Genomic DNA, 15,723 nt, shown 5'->3' with positions numbered 1-15,723 from the left:
AAGACTACCCTGTCCTTGGTCTTCCTCTTGCTTTTAATATATTTGTAGAATGTTTTCGTCTCTAGCTAATTTAATCTCATTTTGTGCCTCGGCCTTTCTAATTTTTTCTCTACATACTTGTGTTATTTGTTTATATTCATCCTTTGTAATTTGACCTAATTTCCACTTTTTGTAGGATTCTTTTTTGTTTCAGATTATTGAAGATCTCTTGGTTAAGCCAGGGTGTGTGTATGTGTGTGTTGTTATACTTCCTATCTTTCCTATGCATTGAAATAGTTTGCTCTTGTGCCCTTAAGAATGTCTCTTGGAAAAACTGCCAACTCTCTTGAAATATTTTTTTCTCTTAGCCTTGCTTCCCATAGGAACTTACCTATCAACTCCCTGAGTTTGCTAAAGTCTGCCTTTTTGAAATCCATTATCTTTATTGTGCTGATTTCCCTCCTACCATTTCTTAGAATCTTGAACTCTATCATTTCATGATCACTTTCACCCAAGCTGCCTTCCACTTTTATATTCTTAACTAGTTCCTTCCTATTTTGCAAAATAAAATCTAGAGCAGCCTCTCCCCTAGTACTTTTTTCCACCTTCTGAAATAAAAAATTGTCTCCAGTGCATTCCAGGAACTTGTTGGATAATCTTTGCCCTGCTGTGTTCTTTTCCCAGCAGATGTCTGGATAGTTGAAGTCCCCCATAACCACCAAGTCCTGTGCTTTGGATGATTTTGTTAGTTGTTTTTAAAAAAAAAAAGCCTCCTCCATCTCTTGTTCCTGATTAGATGGTCTGTAGTTGACCCCTATCATGACATCACCCTTGTTTTTTTACCCCTTTTATCATCGCCTAGAAACTTTCCACAAGTCTCTCCTATTCCATCTCAATGTCAGTCCAAGGTATATATTTGATATATCTACAACTTCTGTTGCTTTTAGTTTGAAGTATGGGTTAGAAATAAGAATGGCCATACTGGGTTAGATCAATAGTTCACTTAGCCCTGTATCCTTTCTCTGATGATGGCCACTGCCAGATGCTTCAGAGGGAGAGAACAGACCAGGGCAATTGTTGAATGATCCATCCCTGGTCATCCAATCCCAGCTTCTGCCAATCAGGTTGACTGACTGCCAGAAGCTGGGACTGGATGACCAGGGATGGTCTGCAGTTCAAGTTAGGGCCAGGTTGCTCATTTCAATGTGTGAAATTTAAGCATCTACAAAGTGTGAGGGGGTTGAGTTATATTTGCATCAGGAACTCTAAGGCTTTCCTGACTATTGTGCCTTTCAAAACTCAACTACAATATTGCATTACTTTTTATTTATTCATGATAGTTTCCTAATATATTATTTGAATAATTCTTTCTTCCTCTATTTGTTGACATCAGGCATAAAGACTTCATGCAGGAAAACAGAGTAGAAGTTATAATTATTTTTCAACTATAGCACAAAATACCTTAATAGTTCAAATATGCTAGTTGTCTTACAGAAAAGCACTGTTGTTTATTTTTAGCTTCAAATCTAAAATGGGAACTATGCATTTGGCCAAACCAGCAGAGTCAGATTCAAGGTCATACATATATGCTGAATGTTTGTTTCTTTTCTTGAAACAGAAATCCAAGATATGCACATTTAAAGTCTTAACAAGGGTGTTCTAATATGCTGAATTTTTAGAGTTACTAGATTTAATTTGGCACAGTTCCTTACTCAAGATAAAACCCTTCTCAATTTCAATTTCTCAATTTAATCCCTTTTTAGTTTGCTAAAGAGTTCTTCATCCCATTTTCACACTCCATCCCCTTTTTTTACATTCACGCACTCTGTAGACTTATCTCCATCTTCTACTATGGCCATTGTTGTCATTTAGATTTAGAGCTCTAACTATGCATAGTTCAACTTCTTTATAGTTTACTTTACAACCTCCTGGCCATTCTAGTTATCTTTTCTGAGCTTCCTTGCTGAGGTCCCTCCCATTTGTCAATTTAATGAAGTGTTCAGAACTAAACAAAATATTCCAGGTGTTGTATGCAGAAGGATTGTTACCTTATCTCCCATGGTGTCATATGCACACAGCTGAAAACTGAAGAGTATTTGGATTTTTCTGATTAGAGGCATTAGCTTGCTGTTAACAGGTATTTCTTTAAATTCCTTTGGATTACTTCTCCCTTTTCACTGGTGTATGAAACTCCTATGAATGCAATGAATAAGACCAGACCTAACAGATCCCTGTAGTTTTACACAGGACACTGTTATTTATAATAGTTATTTAGGGATCCTCCAGACAGTTTACAATCCACATAACATTGTCCTTAATCAACATGCAAGTATCAATAGAAATATCTATAAATGACTGGACACTATTAAATGAATATCAGACAATAGGTGTTATATTCAGATTGTAATTAAGCTTTTGATTTAATGTCTCTCAAAGTTGTAATCAGATTCAAATTTGCTTGGACAGGAACAAATTAGCTAAAATCCTTCTGTTCAAGGAGTAGTTGATTGATTTAAGATACTAGTTATGACAGCATTCATCAGTTTACATGTTGTGAGTGGTTTTATTTTGATGCAGCACACAAAGGGGCATCAACAGCATAGCAAGTGTATCTCTGGATCTGTTTTTGCTGCCTCAAGTTGGGTCTTTGCACAGTTCCTGTTTGCACGTTCATTATAGTCACTGCTGTCCAGGAAATAAATAACCATTGAAGTAATATGAGTGCTACAGGTGGGATTTATATTAATTTTTTATTTTGTCCTGCATGCCACTTTATTTGAACTTTCTTCCAGTTTTGTTATGTGACCTGTCACTTACATTTTAACTAACAACTGGATAGGTTTTGGTTTTTAAAGAAGCAACCTGAGTACAATGAAACTAATTCTCCTGAAAGTATCCTGGTGAGAATTACAGGGCTTTGCTAAAATCTGACTAGACATGTTATAAAAGAACCAATTAAAAGAAGGACATTAGTTATGTCATTAATCATGAAAAAGAAAAAAAGCAGAGAATGTACAGGTATCAAGGTAGCTTGTTTTTATTTAATTCAGTTTTTACAGAAAAAGACTGAAAGACTAGTACTAGGAATTACTCAGAGACTAGTATTAAAGGCAGAATCTTAGTGCACGAAGGCAAAGCCAAAAGAGGAAATGCATTTACAAAGAGGTCATATCATTGAGAGCGTGGTCAAGCTCCTCACTGATAGCTTTGTACTTCAGCTTCTGAGCATACAGCTCATCTACAGGTCCAAGGGCCCAAGGCAAGATGTTCAACAAGAAATGTAGTAACAGTCCACAGCAAGAGATGCATGGTAGAGAATATGGAGAACGGTTGGAATGCAGCAAGTGAGGATAAACGGTGGAAAATAAAGATGAGAAGAAAACATTAAAATATAAGGCAGAAGCTATATACATGTACTAACTACCAAAATGTCAGGAGTTTCAATTTGTTATTTAAAAAAAAAAATTTTCAGTAGAGTTTTAGAAAAGATTTAGAAGCCAGATCTTCCTACTGGTCACAACTGAGTCAGATAACAAACCTTAAAATAAATTCTATTTCTATAAATAAAATGGCCCCTTGATTAGGTACAGTTGGTATACAGGGATGCAAATAGTTGGCAAAAAGTAGCTTTTAGTTTTCATCACTTCTTTTTTGAAGGAGAAGGGGTGAGTAGAACTTTGGCAACTAAATGTCATGTCATCATTCCCCATTTTCTGGACAGCTCAACTGTTTTTTTTGGTGCTGCTTCTAACCTGCATGACTTTAGCTTTAATTTTTGCCCATTGCCAGATGTGACATATATTAAGCGTATCAGAGCCAATGAACAACGGTGAAGCAATCAGGAAATCTGAGCGATCTGCCTTTCAGACAGGGTTATCTGTTACGTTCTCTCCTGCCTTCAGGGGACTTTTAAATGTAAATATAGAATTAAACTGAGAACTTTGGTTCTCATTCTGTTCTCAATTATGAAATTGTCTTTATCATCCACACAGAATTACCAAGCAAGGATTTTATTTATTTTATTTCTTCACTGGGAGTTTTGTAATTAGTTTGACTGACTAATGGTAGGAAAATGTGTTGTTCAAATGAACTGATAGAAATGGGCAATCAGATATATTGATGAAGACGCACCAGGTAATCACCAAAGCTACTGACTAGCTATAGATAGGCAAGTAATATGAGTAAATGATTATTAGTTAAATTACCCTGTTCAGAAATGAGATTCCATACATATATGTATTTTTACTAAGGCTGTCGATTAATCGCAGTTAAGTCATGTGATTAACTCAAAAATGAATTGCAGTTAATCACAGTTTAAATCGCACTGTAAAACAATAGAATACTAGTTGAAATTTGTTAAATATTTTTGAATGTATTTTTCTACATTTTCAAATATATTGGTTTCAATTACAACACAGAATACAAAGTGTATAGTTCTCACGTTATATACTTTTTATTACAAATATTTGCACTGTAAAAATGATAAACAAAAGAAATAGTACTTTTCAATTCACCTCATACAAGTACCATAGTGCAATCTCTTTATCATGAAATGTAAATTATAAATGTAGATTTTTTTGTTATGTAACTCAAAACAATGTAAAACTTTAGAACCTACAAGTCCACTCATTCCTACTTCTTGTTCAGCCAATTGCGAAGACAGATAAGGTTGTTTACATTTACGGTGGATAATGCTGCCCGCTTCTTATTTATAATGTCACCTGAAAGTGAGAACAGACATTCACATGGCACTTCTGTAGCCAGGATTGCAAGGTATTTACATGCCAGATCTGCTAAACATTCGTATGCCCCTTCATGCTTTGGCCAACATTCAGAGGACTTGCTTCCATGCTGATGAAACTTGTTAAAAAAAATAATGCATTAATTAAATTTGTTACAGTTCTCCCCAAAGGAGTTCAGTATGTCTCCTGCTCTGTTTTACCCACATTCTGCCATATATTTCATATTCTAGCAGTCTCAGATGATGACCCAGCATGTTGTTCATTTTAAGAACACTTTCACTGCAAATTTGACAAAACACAAAGAAGGTACCAGTGTGAGATTTCTAAAGATAGCTACAACACTCAACCCAAGATTTAAGAATCTGAAGTGCCTTCCAAAATCTGATCGGGATGGGGTGTTGAGCATGCTTTCAGAAGTCTTAAAAGAGCAACACTCTGATGCAGAAACTACAGAACCCGAACCACCAAAAAAGAAAATCAGCCTTCTGCTGCTGGCATCTGACTCAGATGATGAAAATGAATGTGCGTTGATCTGCACTGCTTTGGATTATTATCAAGCAGAAGCCATTATCAGTATGGATGCATGTCCTCTGGAATGGTGGTTGAAGATGAAGGACACGTGTATCTTTAGCGCATGTGGCACGTAAATATCTTGTGATGCTGGCTACAACAGTGCCACGAGAATGCGTGTTCTCACTTTCAGGTGACATTGTAAACAAGAAGTGGGCAATATTATCTCCTGCAAATGTAAACAAACTTGTTTGTCTGAGCGATTGGTTGAACAAGAAGTAGGACTGAGTGGACTTGTATGTGCTAAAGTTTTACATTGTTTTATCTTTGAATGCAGTTATTTTTGTACATAATTCTACATTTGCAAGTTCAACTTCCATTATAAGAAGATTGCACTACAGTACTTGTATTAAGTGAATTGAAAAATACTATTTTTGATTTTTACAGTGTGAATTTTTTATAATAAAAAAATATAAAATGAGCACTGTTCACTTTATATTCTGTGTTGTAATTGAAATCCATATATTTGAAAATGTGGAAAACATCAATAATATTTATATAAATAGTATTCTATTATTATTTAACAGCGTGTTTAATCGTGATTATTTTTAATCGCTTGACCGCACTAATTTTCACCTATAGTCATGGTTTCTGCTGCTTACATTGCTTTGCTATTACTTGTTGCATGTGATCTCTGGGAAGGAGTGGTGGCTATTCCATTCAGAAGAGATGCTAGCACAGCTTCTGGGATTGATACCCTGTCCTTTTTATTGGAATACAATCTCAGTCATCCTGAAGTTTTGGATCTAGTTTTCTTTTGGACCCAACCATCTGTCTGCAGACTAGTGTGTGGCCCGCACACCTCCAGATTAACTATCACTATTTATCTGTAGAGAGCTAAGTTTTGAAGAATGTAGGTCCATCAATGACTAATAGCCAGGATGGTGTCCCTAGCCTCTGGGGTACCTAGCATTGGCCACTGTTGGAAAACAGGATAGTGGGAAAGCTGGACCTTTGGTCTGACACAGTATGGCCGTTCTTATGCTCTTATGTTCTTCAAGCAATTTACAGGAACAAAGCACATTAATGAACAATATGTCTACATGTATGAATCTCATATGCATAGCTTTCAGTTTATAAGGGACAACTTATTTGGAACTCTTCCGAGAAAACTGATTTAGTCTAATGATAGTCCAACTGACTGGCTTAATCAGGACAAAATTAACATAAATTCAGCTACATAGAGGCAGGGGACACATTCACTCGATGCCAAGGGATTAAATGGTGTTTAATAACACTCTATTATATATTCTATACTTAAGTTCAGTAGAGCATTCTGTCCTATTAAGAATTCAGATATATTTTAAGTGTTCATTTCTTAATCAAGAGAATAGGCCATCCACAGATTCAGAGGATTCTACAGTACTACCAAATGGATGAATTTTTAGGGGAAAATACTGAGGGGGAAAAAAGTAAATATTATAGCATAACTGTGTTTAATGGTCTAGTTACAGGTAATTATAGTAATATAAAGATTTTCCCCATAATCTACAGAGAATACATAGTGCTAGAATTTATTGTTTCTCAGTTTGAAATTGATGGGACTTGTAAAAACAGTGTAAATTTCAAAAGTAATTTCATACCTTCCAGATCATCAATAGTCTTTTCCAGTTTAGCAACTGTTCTTTCTGCAAACTCAGCACGTGTTTCAGCCTGGAAAAAGATTATGCAGAAAAAAATCTTAGATACTGGATGAGAAACAATCTCTGCTGAAATGCAAATTCATTGGGATGGATTGTCTCACCTCCTTGAGTTTGTCAGAGAGAAGCTTGATTTCTTCTTCATATTTATCCTCTTTTTCAGAGTACTGTGAAAACAGGGTGAACAATCTATTAAGAAATTGGTAGGAAAACTAAACATCAGACAGTTTAACTTTTTTGTTAGGCTACTGTTAAGGAGCCATTGACTAATAACAGGTGGTAGCCTACTGTCATTCTAAAATGCTTTTCCTTAATTATCATCTCATTTTCCAGATGCAACCATGTCGCTATATTTTCTGAGGTTTCTTGTTTGCCCACTGTCTGAATAAAATTCTGTATGCCTTGTCTTTTGCTTAGGGGATATATTATTTGCCTTGGACTATGGCTCCACTTACATATAATAAAAAATGGAGTGTGTGTGTGTGTGTGTGTGTGTGTGTGTGCGCACACACACACACTCCTCAAGAAACTCATGTCCTTGAAGTAATTCAAACCATCTCATCCCCCTGGAACAGGCTATTCTTCACTGAGTGACTTATTTTCAAACCCCTCATCAAAAGTCAGTTATTTGGACTAAAATTCTATCTTTAGTCTCTACTCAGTGTCTGCGCCCATTCTGGTACCCAGATACTTGAATTAAATTGTCAGACGACACAAGAAGCGTATGTAAAGTTGGTTACCATCCCCCAGTTTTGTTATTCTTGTAAAACAGCCTACCAGCTGTATTGCCTTTGCTTTTCCTCTATACTTCATCCACCATGGCTCATCATTTGACAAGTTATGTCTGAACTACTCTTGTGAGCTCCTCAGGGCAGGGATCATGTGGATTTCTGTACAGTTACATGTATACCTATCCAGCTATATATAATACAACTTCTAAAAGGTTCAGTAATGAGTGAGATATATTCCTAGCCCGTTAGTCTTCTGTGCTAGAAGAACTTTGTAGGTGATGCCAGCAAACAGATTCAAAAGTAAAAAGTGTGGGTAATTTGGAGTTAAGACAGTATTAGCACAACAATGCCCTGTACTACATGTGACTTCCCTGAAAGTGTTTCATTCCCCAAAACTCAAGTATTGGATAGCCCAGAAATGCAAAGTTCACTCCAAAACCCCCTTACTAGGGTGTTAACTGTTAATAAATACACCCATACACCAAAATACATCAGCCTCCCTCCCCAAAAGTCCCCGCTCCCAACTATAAATAGTAGAAAAATGGGCAATGCACAGGAGAAATTGGAGAGGGTCCAGAGAAGAGCAACAAGAATGATTAAAGGTCTTGAGAACATGACCTATGAAGGAAGGCTGAAACAATTGGGTTTGTTTAGTTTGGAAAAGAGAAGACTGAGAGGGGACATGATAGCAGTTTTCAGGTATCTAAAAGGGTGTCATCAGGAGGAGGGAGAAAACTTGTTCACCTTAGCCTCCAATGATAGAACAAGAAGCAATGGGCTTAAACTGCAGCAAGGGAGATTTAGGTTGGACATTAGGAAAAAGTTCCTAACTGTCAGGGAGTTAAACACTGGAATAGATTGCCTAGGGAAGTTGTGGAATCTCCATCTCTGGAGATATTTAAGAGTAGGTTAGATAAATGTCTATTAGGGATGGTCTAGACAGTATTTGGTCCTGCCATGAGGGCAGGGACTGGACTCGATGACCTCTCGAGGTCCCTTCCAGTCCTAGAGTCTATGAGTAAGATGACACTTCCCATACAATACCGTGCTTCATTCCCTCTTCAGTTGCTTGACCCCTGCTCCCCCAGCCATACAACTTTGTGAAATCATTCAGTATCAGTTAACATAGCCTCACAGTATTACGTAAATTGGTATGTCTTGTAACATACCATGGGTCTAATATGTTGATAGCACAAGGGACTAATTCCACACAATTGGATCTCCAGTCAGATTGTCCTAGGACCCCTACCAGAAACAAATGTATTGGTTTTCTACAGAAGACTTTTTGGCATCAAATTCACCTTACACACCAATTCCTCCAATAATTCCTCAGTTAATCAATACAAAAAGCATGACAAGTTTTCAGATTCCTCTATTTTTTGTGATTGCTGTAAACTTGTATCACCAACTCTTCATTCTCCTTGCCGAACCTTAAACATTCTGTGTTCTTAATCAGGAAGAACCAACCTTCTCAGACTGAGCCTCCAGGGACTTTAGGTTGTTAGTGACATTTTTTAGTTCTTCTTCAAGGTCGCTGCATTTTCTACACAAAGACAAAGGTGATCAGATAAGTTCTTCAAATATTATGCTGTTTGGTTTTCAAATGGGCTAAATGAGTAAAATGTGAGCCAACTTGTTAGATACACATGGCATTTACAGTTTCCCAAAATATACTATGCAGACTGTATTTAATAGATTTTTGTAGCAAAATATAGCTTTTTAGGAATTCAGGCAGAACAAATAAGCCTTTCGTGAATATTAGAGCTCCATGCTGTCCTCTGTGAACAGGTATCTTCTGTTAATTGTACCAAGAATTTAATTAGAACATAAGAATGGCAGTACTGGGTCAGCTCAATGGTCTGTCTAGCCCAAGTGTGGGTAAACTTTTGACTCAGGCGCCACATCTGGGTGGGGAAATTGTATGCAGGGCCATGAATGTAGGGCTGGGGCAGGGGGTTGAGGTGTGGGAGGGAGTGTGGGCTGTGGGAGGGGGTGCAGTGTGCAGGAAGGGGCTCAGGGCAAGGGGTTGGCATGCAGGAGGCATGCGGGGTGCAATGGGGGCTCAGGGCAGGGGGAGGGATAGCTCAGTGGTTTGAGCATTGACCTGCTAAATCCAGGGTTGTGAGTTCAGTCCTTCAGGGGGCCACTTCGGGATCTGGGGCAAAAATCAGCATTTGGTCCTGCTAGTGAAGGCAGGGGGCTGAACTCAATGACCTTTCAAGGGCCCTTCCAGTTCTAGGAGATAGGTATATCTCCATTTAAAAAAAAAAAGTCTTTCCATCTCTAGTCTGATATTTCAAAATGATTTATGTATGTGCAGAACCGTTGAACAGCCACTCACAGTTCTGACACCTCAGCACGTTCCTCGGCTCTCTCTAGTTCACCCTCCAAAATGACCAGTTTACGCGCAACCTGCAGAGAGAGGAGAATTATTTTTTCCCTATTTGTTTTCCACAAAGGTCCACGTCTCTGCAGGTTTCTTCTCAGATAAAGGCTAGAAGCAAGACCCAGTCTGGAGATATGCAACATATAGACAACACATTACAGAGATTTGGCCCATGCTCTCTTGACACCCTATAATCAGCTGCTAGGGAGAGTGAGCTCAATGCAGGATCCCTTCCCCAAAAGCAGAGAGACTTTCAGTGTTCCTAGCATTAGGCAGCGTAAGATGTAACAAGCTCATTTCATGTTAATTCTAAGGCTGTTAGGAACTGCATCTGTGTGGCCTTGCTGTGCACAAAAATATATTCCAAACTTGAACTACTACTTTACGTATACTTGAACGTATACAAATACACCTCTACCCTGATAGAACGCGACCCAATATAACACAAATTTGGATATAACGCAGTAAAGCAGTGGGGGGCCCCGGGCCCTTTAAAGCACCATCCGAGCCCCGCTGCTATACCGTATTATATCCGAATCTGTGTGGAGCCCCAGGCCCTTTAAATCACCGCCCAAGCCCGGCTGCCGGAGCCCTGGGGCTTCAGCAGCCAGGCTTGGGTGGTGATTTAAAGGGCCAGAGGCTCCAGCCGCTGTGGGGAGCCCCAGGCCCTTTAAATCCCCGCCCGTGTCCCGGTGCTGGAGCTCTGGTGATGATTTAAAGGGCCCGGGGCTCCCTGCAACAGCTGGAGCACCGGGCTCTTTAAATCACTGCCGGGGAAACCAGTGCAGTCCAGCATGGCATACTGGCTCTTGCTGGTACACCAGACCGGACCGAACGTGATATAATGCGCTCTCACCTATAAGGCGGTGAGATTTTTTGGCTCCTGAGGACCACGTTATATCGGGGTAGAGGTGCAGTATTAAACCGACTATAAAACTGTTTGAAGTTCTTCCAGATACTTTCTTTATCACTTTCTCACCAAAGCAAACAGCACCTGCTACTTCCTTGCAGCGCCATTTTTACCTCTTCATATTTGCGATCAGCCTCCTCAGCAATATGCTTAGCCTCTTTCAGCTGCATCTCCTGAATTTCCATTTTTTCTTCATCCTTCATTGCTCTGTTTTCAATAACCTTCATACCTCTGTAGAAGGAAACAAAGTGGATTGTTCAGAGAGATGGGGTTACTACAAGCCAGTCAGCACATTTAGCCTAACAGGCCCTGTTGTGAACTTAATATTGAACTACTGTGACTTGAACCCAAACCAATCTATCATGTTCTTACTGGCTAAGAAAGTTGGTGATAATACTAGTTGGAATGAGTCTCTACTTATCAGATGGTCTGAACTTAACAGTGCTTGCAGCTATAGAATGATGCAGGATTCTTCCTTAGCTTATTGTGCTTCTTCCATTTAGCAAGATCTCAATATACTTTAAGTAAATTACATTTATTTGCTTGTATCATTAAAACATATTTGAGAGATACCAGCGGGAACTTTTCTTTTTAAAATCTTACTCAAGTTTGTAGTCCCTAGAATAATTAGGTAAAGAGGAAATAGCTAAAAACAAAATAGCTAAATACTTTTCTCTGTGGCTTTACTCGGGACAAATATTAGTTCATTCAAGACAAACTATTGAGGCCAGGTTTTTGTTTAAATGCTGAGAAATTTTTTCTTAGAGCTCAAACCTGGAGCAGTTTGTAGACTATTAGAGTAAAATAATATCAAAGGCCAATGTAAAATTGGTTGGGTCCAACATTTCCCCTCCTAACTCACGGCAAGTAATAAAGTTTCTGGACTCTAGCCTGCAGAGCCAGGGTGCTGGAACTACAGGGACTGGGGTGTGTGGCAGCACCCCGTAGCTTGAAGTGGTTTCCATCAGAAGGAGGGAGAAAACTTGTTCACCTTAGCCTCCAATGATAGAACAAGAAGCAATGGGCTTAAACTGCAGCAAGGGAGATTTAGGTTGGACATTAGGAAAAAGTTCCTAACTGTCAGGGTAGTTAAACACTGGAATAGATTGCCTAGGGAAGTTGTGGAATCTCCATCTCTGGAGATATTTAAGAGTAGGTTAGATAAATGTCTATTAGGGATGGTCTAGACAATATTTGGTCCTGCCATGAGGGCAGGGGACTGGACTCGATGACCTCTCGAGGTCCCTTCCAGTCCTAGAGTCTATGAATCTATAAGGCTTACAGTTTTGCTCAGTGGCTTTCAGCACCCCCATCATAAAAACTGTTCCAACGCTACTGCCACCATGGCTCATAAACATATAGAATTCAGAGCACAGCTTTGGTTCTAGAAACTGGAATACCTTTACAGATAGCAGATCTAGCCAAAAACACCAGGTTGAAGAAAAGCCCTTCTTCTGAAGTAAGTGTTCTGGTCTCAAACTCCCATACCCACTGCCTGAGATGCTTGGGTAAAGGATATATATCTGATCAGCGCACCCTCTGCCATAAATTTAATCAACAAGGCCCATAGGCATTGGAAGTCTCTTCTGTGGTCTATTGATGGGGGAGGCCTTTAGCATCTTAGGATAGATGTGGAGTCACAACAGATTATAGGCCCAAATGGTGGAATGTCCACACTACATACAACTACTAGAAGGGAGTACATAACATCCTTTGACAATGGGATGCACAGCTATTTACTAGACAGCAGTATAATCTAGGATTTTATTTCTCTAGGAGGGAAATATGGGTTGGTAGTTAGAGCAAGGTGCAGAGTCAGGACTCTGATTAGATGCTATTTCACTTGAGTGGATAGGCAAAAATATGTTACAAATATTTTTACAAACTACATAGTCAAACACAGATTTGGCATATTAATTATAAAACGCATTGTGTCTAAGTGCATGAAAATTAAGTTCTGTTACCAAAGCTGCCAGCAGTGACTTGGTGCAACATCACAGATCTTCACTTACCTCTTCTGCAAAATAGGGTGGTTGATATGTATCTACTTCAAAAGGTATGTTTTTGAGGAGTAGCTCAATAATAAGACTGTAAATACATGGAATCATTGATCAATGGAAGAGGTGAGACTAGAATGTGTGGTCTCTTGACTCCCTGTCCAATGCCCTTCTCCTTAGATCAAGTATTTTAAGGGGGGAAAGCAGAGCTCCAAATAGGAGCCGGCTCAAATGCTGTGCATATTGTATGCATATGATACAGAAAGTTCAGCAAGGTCTGGGAGCCTGTGCAGCTGGAATGTTTGGAAAATTAAGAGCAAGTATATAACAAGTTATATTGTGTATATGCAAATTATGATTTTTCTATATTTGTAGCTGCCAAATTTCAATATATTTCATGGAGATGACAAAACACCTCTCCAATCTCAGTACTACTCCGCTGCCAACTTTAAAGTTTTTACTTTAGAGAGACATGAGTGTTAAAACCATCAGAACTGATACTTAATATGATTTTGTTCTGACTGTCCTCATTCTTGGAAATGCTTGAGTCATTTTTTCTCAGGCTACGTCTTCACTATCCGCCGTATTGGCAGGTAGCAATAGATTGCTCGGGGATCGATATATTGCGTCTCATCTAGATGTGATATATCGATCCCCGAATGCGCTTATATTGATTCTGGAACTCCACCCACCCGAACGGAGTTGCGGAGTCGACATGGGGAGCCGCGGACATCGATCCCGCGCCGTGAGGACGGTGAGTAATTCGATCTTAGATACTTCGACTTCAGCTACATTATTCACGTAGCTGAAGTTGTGTATCTGAGATCGATTTTCCCCCGTAGTGTAGACCAGCCCCCAGACTTTCAATCTGAGGCAAGGACCAACCTGGAAGCTTTCAGTCCAAATTCTAAGCAATTGTCCAAGTTATAGGCAACTGAAAACAAAGTTCTAATAGAAAGATTTATGTAATTAAGACATTGAATAAGTATATATTATAGGTGGAGCAGTAACAAGCAGTATTAAAACGGCTAAGGGCTCAGTTCAACTCCCACTGAAGTCAATCATTGACTTCAATGGAAGTTGAATCGAACTATAAAATAAATCGAGAGGCAAAGTTAAATAATGTTTGGGGCTAACAATTGAGAATTCTTCTATTTTAATTATTTGACTGTATAAACTGTGTGTTAAGAGCTGCATCAGAATTCTTTGCAGCCTTAGCTTGAGATTTCCATGAGGGTTAGTGATGCATTCAATGGTATGTATTCTCTTGAATTGCACTCAGCAACCTTAGTTGTAACTTCATGCAGTTTTATGATTAATTTTTATTATAGTATCATAGGAGTGTGCATAGTGCTCAAGAGGCAAATAAAGATACAGTTTTCCCCAGTGGAGATAACAGGCTTTGATAAAGCAAAATGGGACACAAATTACAATAGATCATGGTGGGAAAGAAATAGGTTAGACAGCTGGAGAGGAACAGGACAAGAAAAAATACAGCCCTTGGGAAGTTTAGCTTCCCCAAAAGGGCAGCTGGGATGTGTATTGATATACTGCAAGTTTTTTGTCATTTTTTGGATGAAAAGGGAAATGTCTAGACAATGGGAAAAGCTCATTAACCAGTTACAGAGTCAGAGCAGTATCACTTTTATGATTGTGGCCCTTTATTCCTCACAATACTAGAAGTAGCAACTAAAAGAGTGAGTGGGAAATGGAACTTAAGTGCACTGAGTCTTTAAAACCTTCAAAGACTGTTAAAGTAGCCTACTACTGGGATCTTCTGATTTAAGACACTTCTCTGCATCGTTCCTTTTGGATGCCTACCTCTCACTTTCATCTGCTGCCTTCTCTGCCTCCTCCAGTTTCTGCAGGGCTGTTGCCAGACGTTCTTGGGCACGATCCAGCTCCTCTTCCACCAGCTGGATACGCCTATTCAAAGCTGCCACTTCACCTTCTGCCTATGCAAAACAATCAAACAGCAGTGGTTAAATAAAACCCAACTAGCTAGACACCAATAATTCAAAAATGATCATCTCTGATTACTTCATTTTCACTATTTATATGCACGGATCTCTAGGAAGAGATGCTTTCTAGTTTTTTAGCTATATAACTATAGGAATTTCAAAATATAGAGTGTTTTTATTAAAAATACACCCACACCTTCTCTTCCTCATCAGACAGAATTAACCATTAAAAATCTGTTTAACAAGAAAAACATTTTCAGCTAATTGTACTGTGGAGATGGAAGGTTCTACATATAGAAATCTGGTTGAAACTTTTTTCTTAATCTTCTAACTCCCAGATAGCTCCGTCCAGAAATTCCACATTTGGCTTATTTTGTCGGTCTTGTCAAAGATCCTAACCCTAGCGTTGGATGGCTTACTAATGGAATTTAGTTAAATCAACTTCTGTGTACATTAGGATCTCCACTGTCTATAAATCTCCCATAGTTCATAAATGTGGTTGGCCAGGGGATGGTCTGGGAGCCACCAGGGGAAAATTACTCATCTGCGTGCATGCGGCACAGCAAGAAACTTTCAAAAAATAATTCCACTTTGTTTTCTACCACTTCTATATAGCCCTCTAAGACTGAGTGGAAAGGGGGGAAAACAGGAAATAGGGAGACAATCTGGGATCCATGGTGGAAACTGTGGAGGCTGGTCTGATGAACTCTTCTTGTTGTTAGGACTCTTATCATGTAGGCAATTCTTGACTTTTATTATTATTATCATTATTATTATTTTTTTAAATATGGAATTCCCATCACAGTG

At 38.8% G+C, this 15,723-nt stretch overlaps 1 protein-coding gene and 1 long non-coding RNA gene across 17 annotated transcripts in view; one reads left to right on the top strand and one right to left on the bottom strand.

Annotated features, from left to right (window-relative positions):
* The window catches only part of LOC115638495, a 64,838-nt gene that overhangs the window by 7,113 nt on the left and 42,002 nt on the right, over positions 1-15,723 (top strand). The window lies entirely within an intron of this gene.
* Positions 1-15,723, bottom strand: part of TPM4 (tropomyosin 4) — a 35,114-nt gene that overhangs the window by 3,953 nt on the left and 15,438 nt on the right. For 2 of the 3 annotated variants that reach the window (XR_003997450.1, XM_030540082.1), the window contains exons 3-8: positions 14,777-14,910; positions 11,072-11,189; positions 10,004-10,074; positions 9,130-9,205; positions 7,036-7,098; positions 6,875-6,944 (exon numbers count right to left, since the gene is read on the bottom strand). Coding sequence is in view for 2 of the 3 variants with exons in the window: in XM_030540082.1 (XP_030395942.1) it covers positions 6,875-6,944; positions 7,036-7,098; positions 9,130-9,205; positions 10,004-10,074; positions 11,072-11,189; positions 14,777-14,910 (532 nt within the window). In the remaining variant the exon portion in view is untranslated. Of the gene's footprint in view, positions 1-744; positions 3,218-6,874; positions 6,945-7,035; positions 7,099-9,129; positions 9,206-10,003; positions 10,075-11,071; positions 11,190-14,776; positions 14,911-15,723 lie in introns of those variants that run through there. The other variant, XM_030540081.1, reaches the window with a different exon arrangement.

This window comes from Gopherus evgoodei, chromosome 22 (assembly GCF_007399415.2).
Source record: "Gopherus evgoodei ecotype Sinaloan lineage chromosome 22, rGopEvg1_v1.p, whole genome shotgun sequence".
Lineage (NCBI taxonomy): Eukaryota > Metazoa > Chordata > Testudines > Testudinidae > Gopherus > Gopherus evgoodei.
Note: the sequence above shows the minus strand (reverse complement) of the source record. Positions and strands in the feature narration are given on the sequence as shown.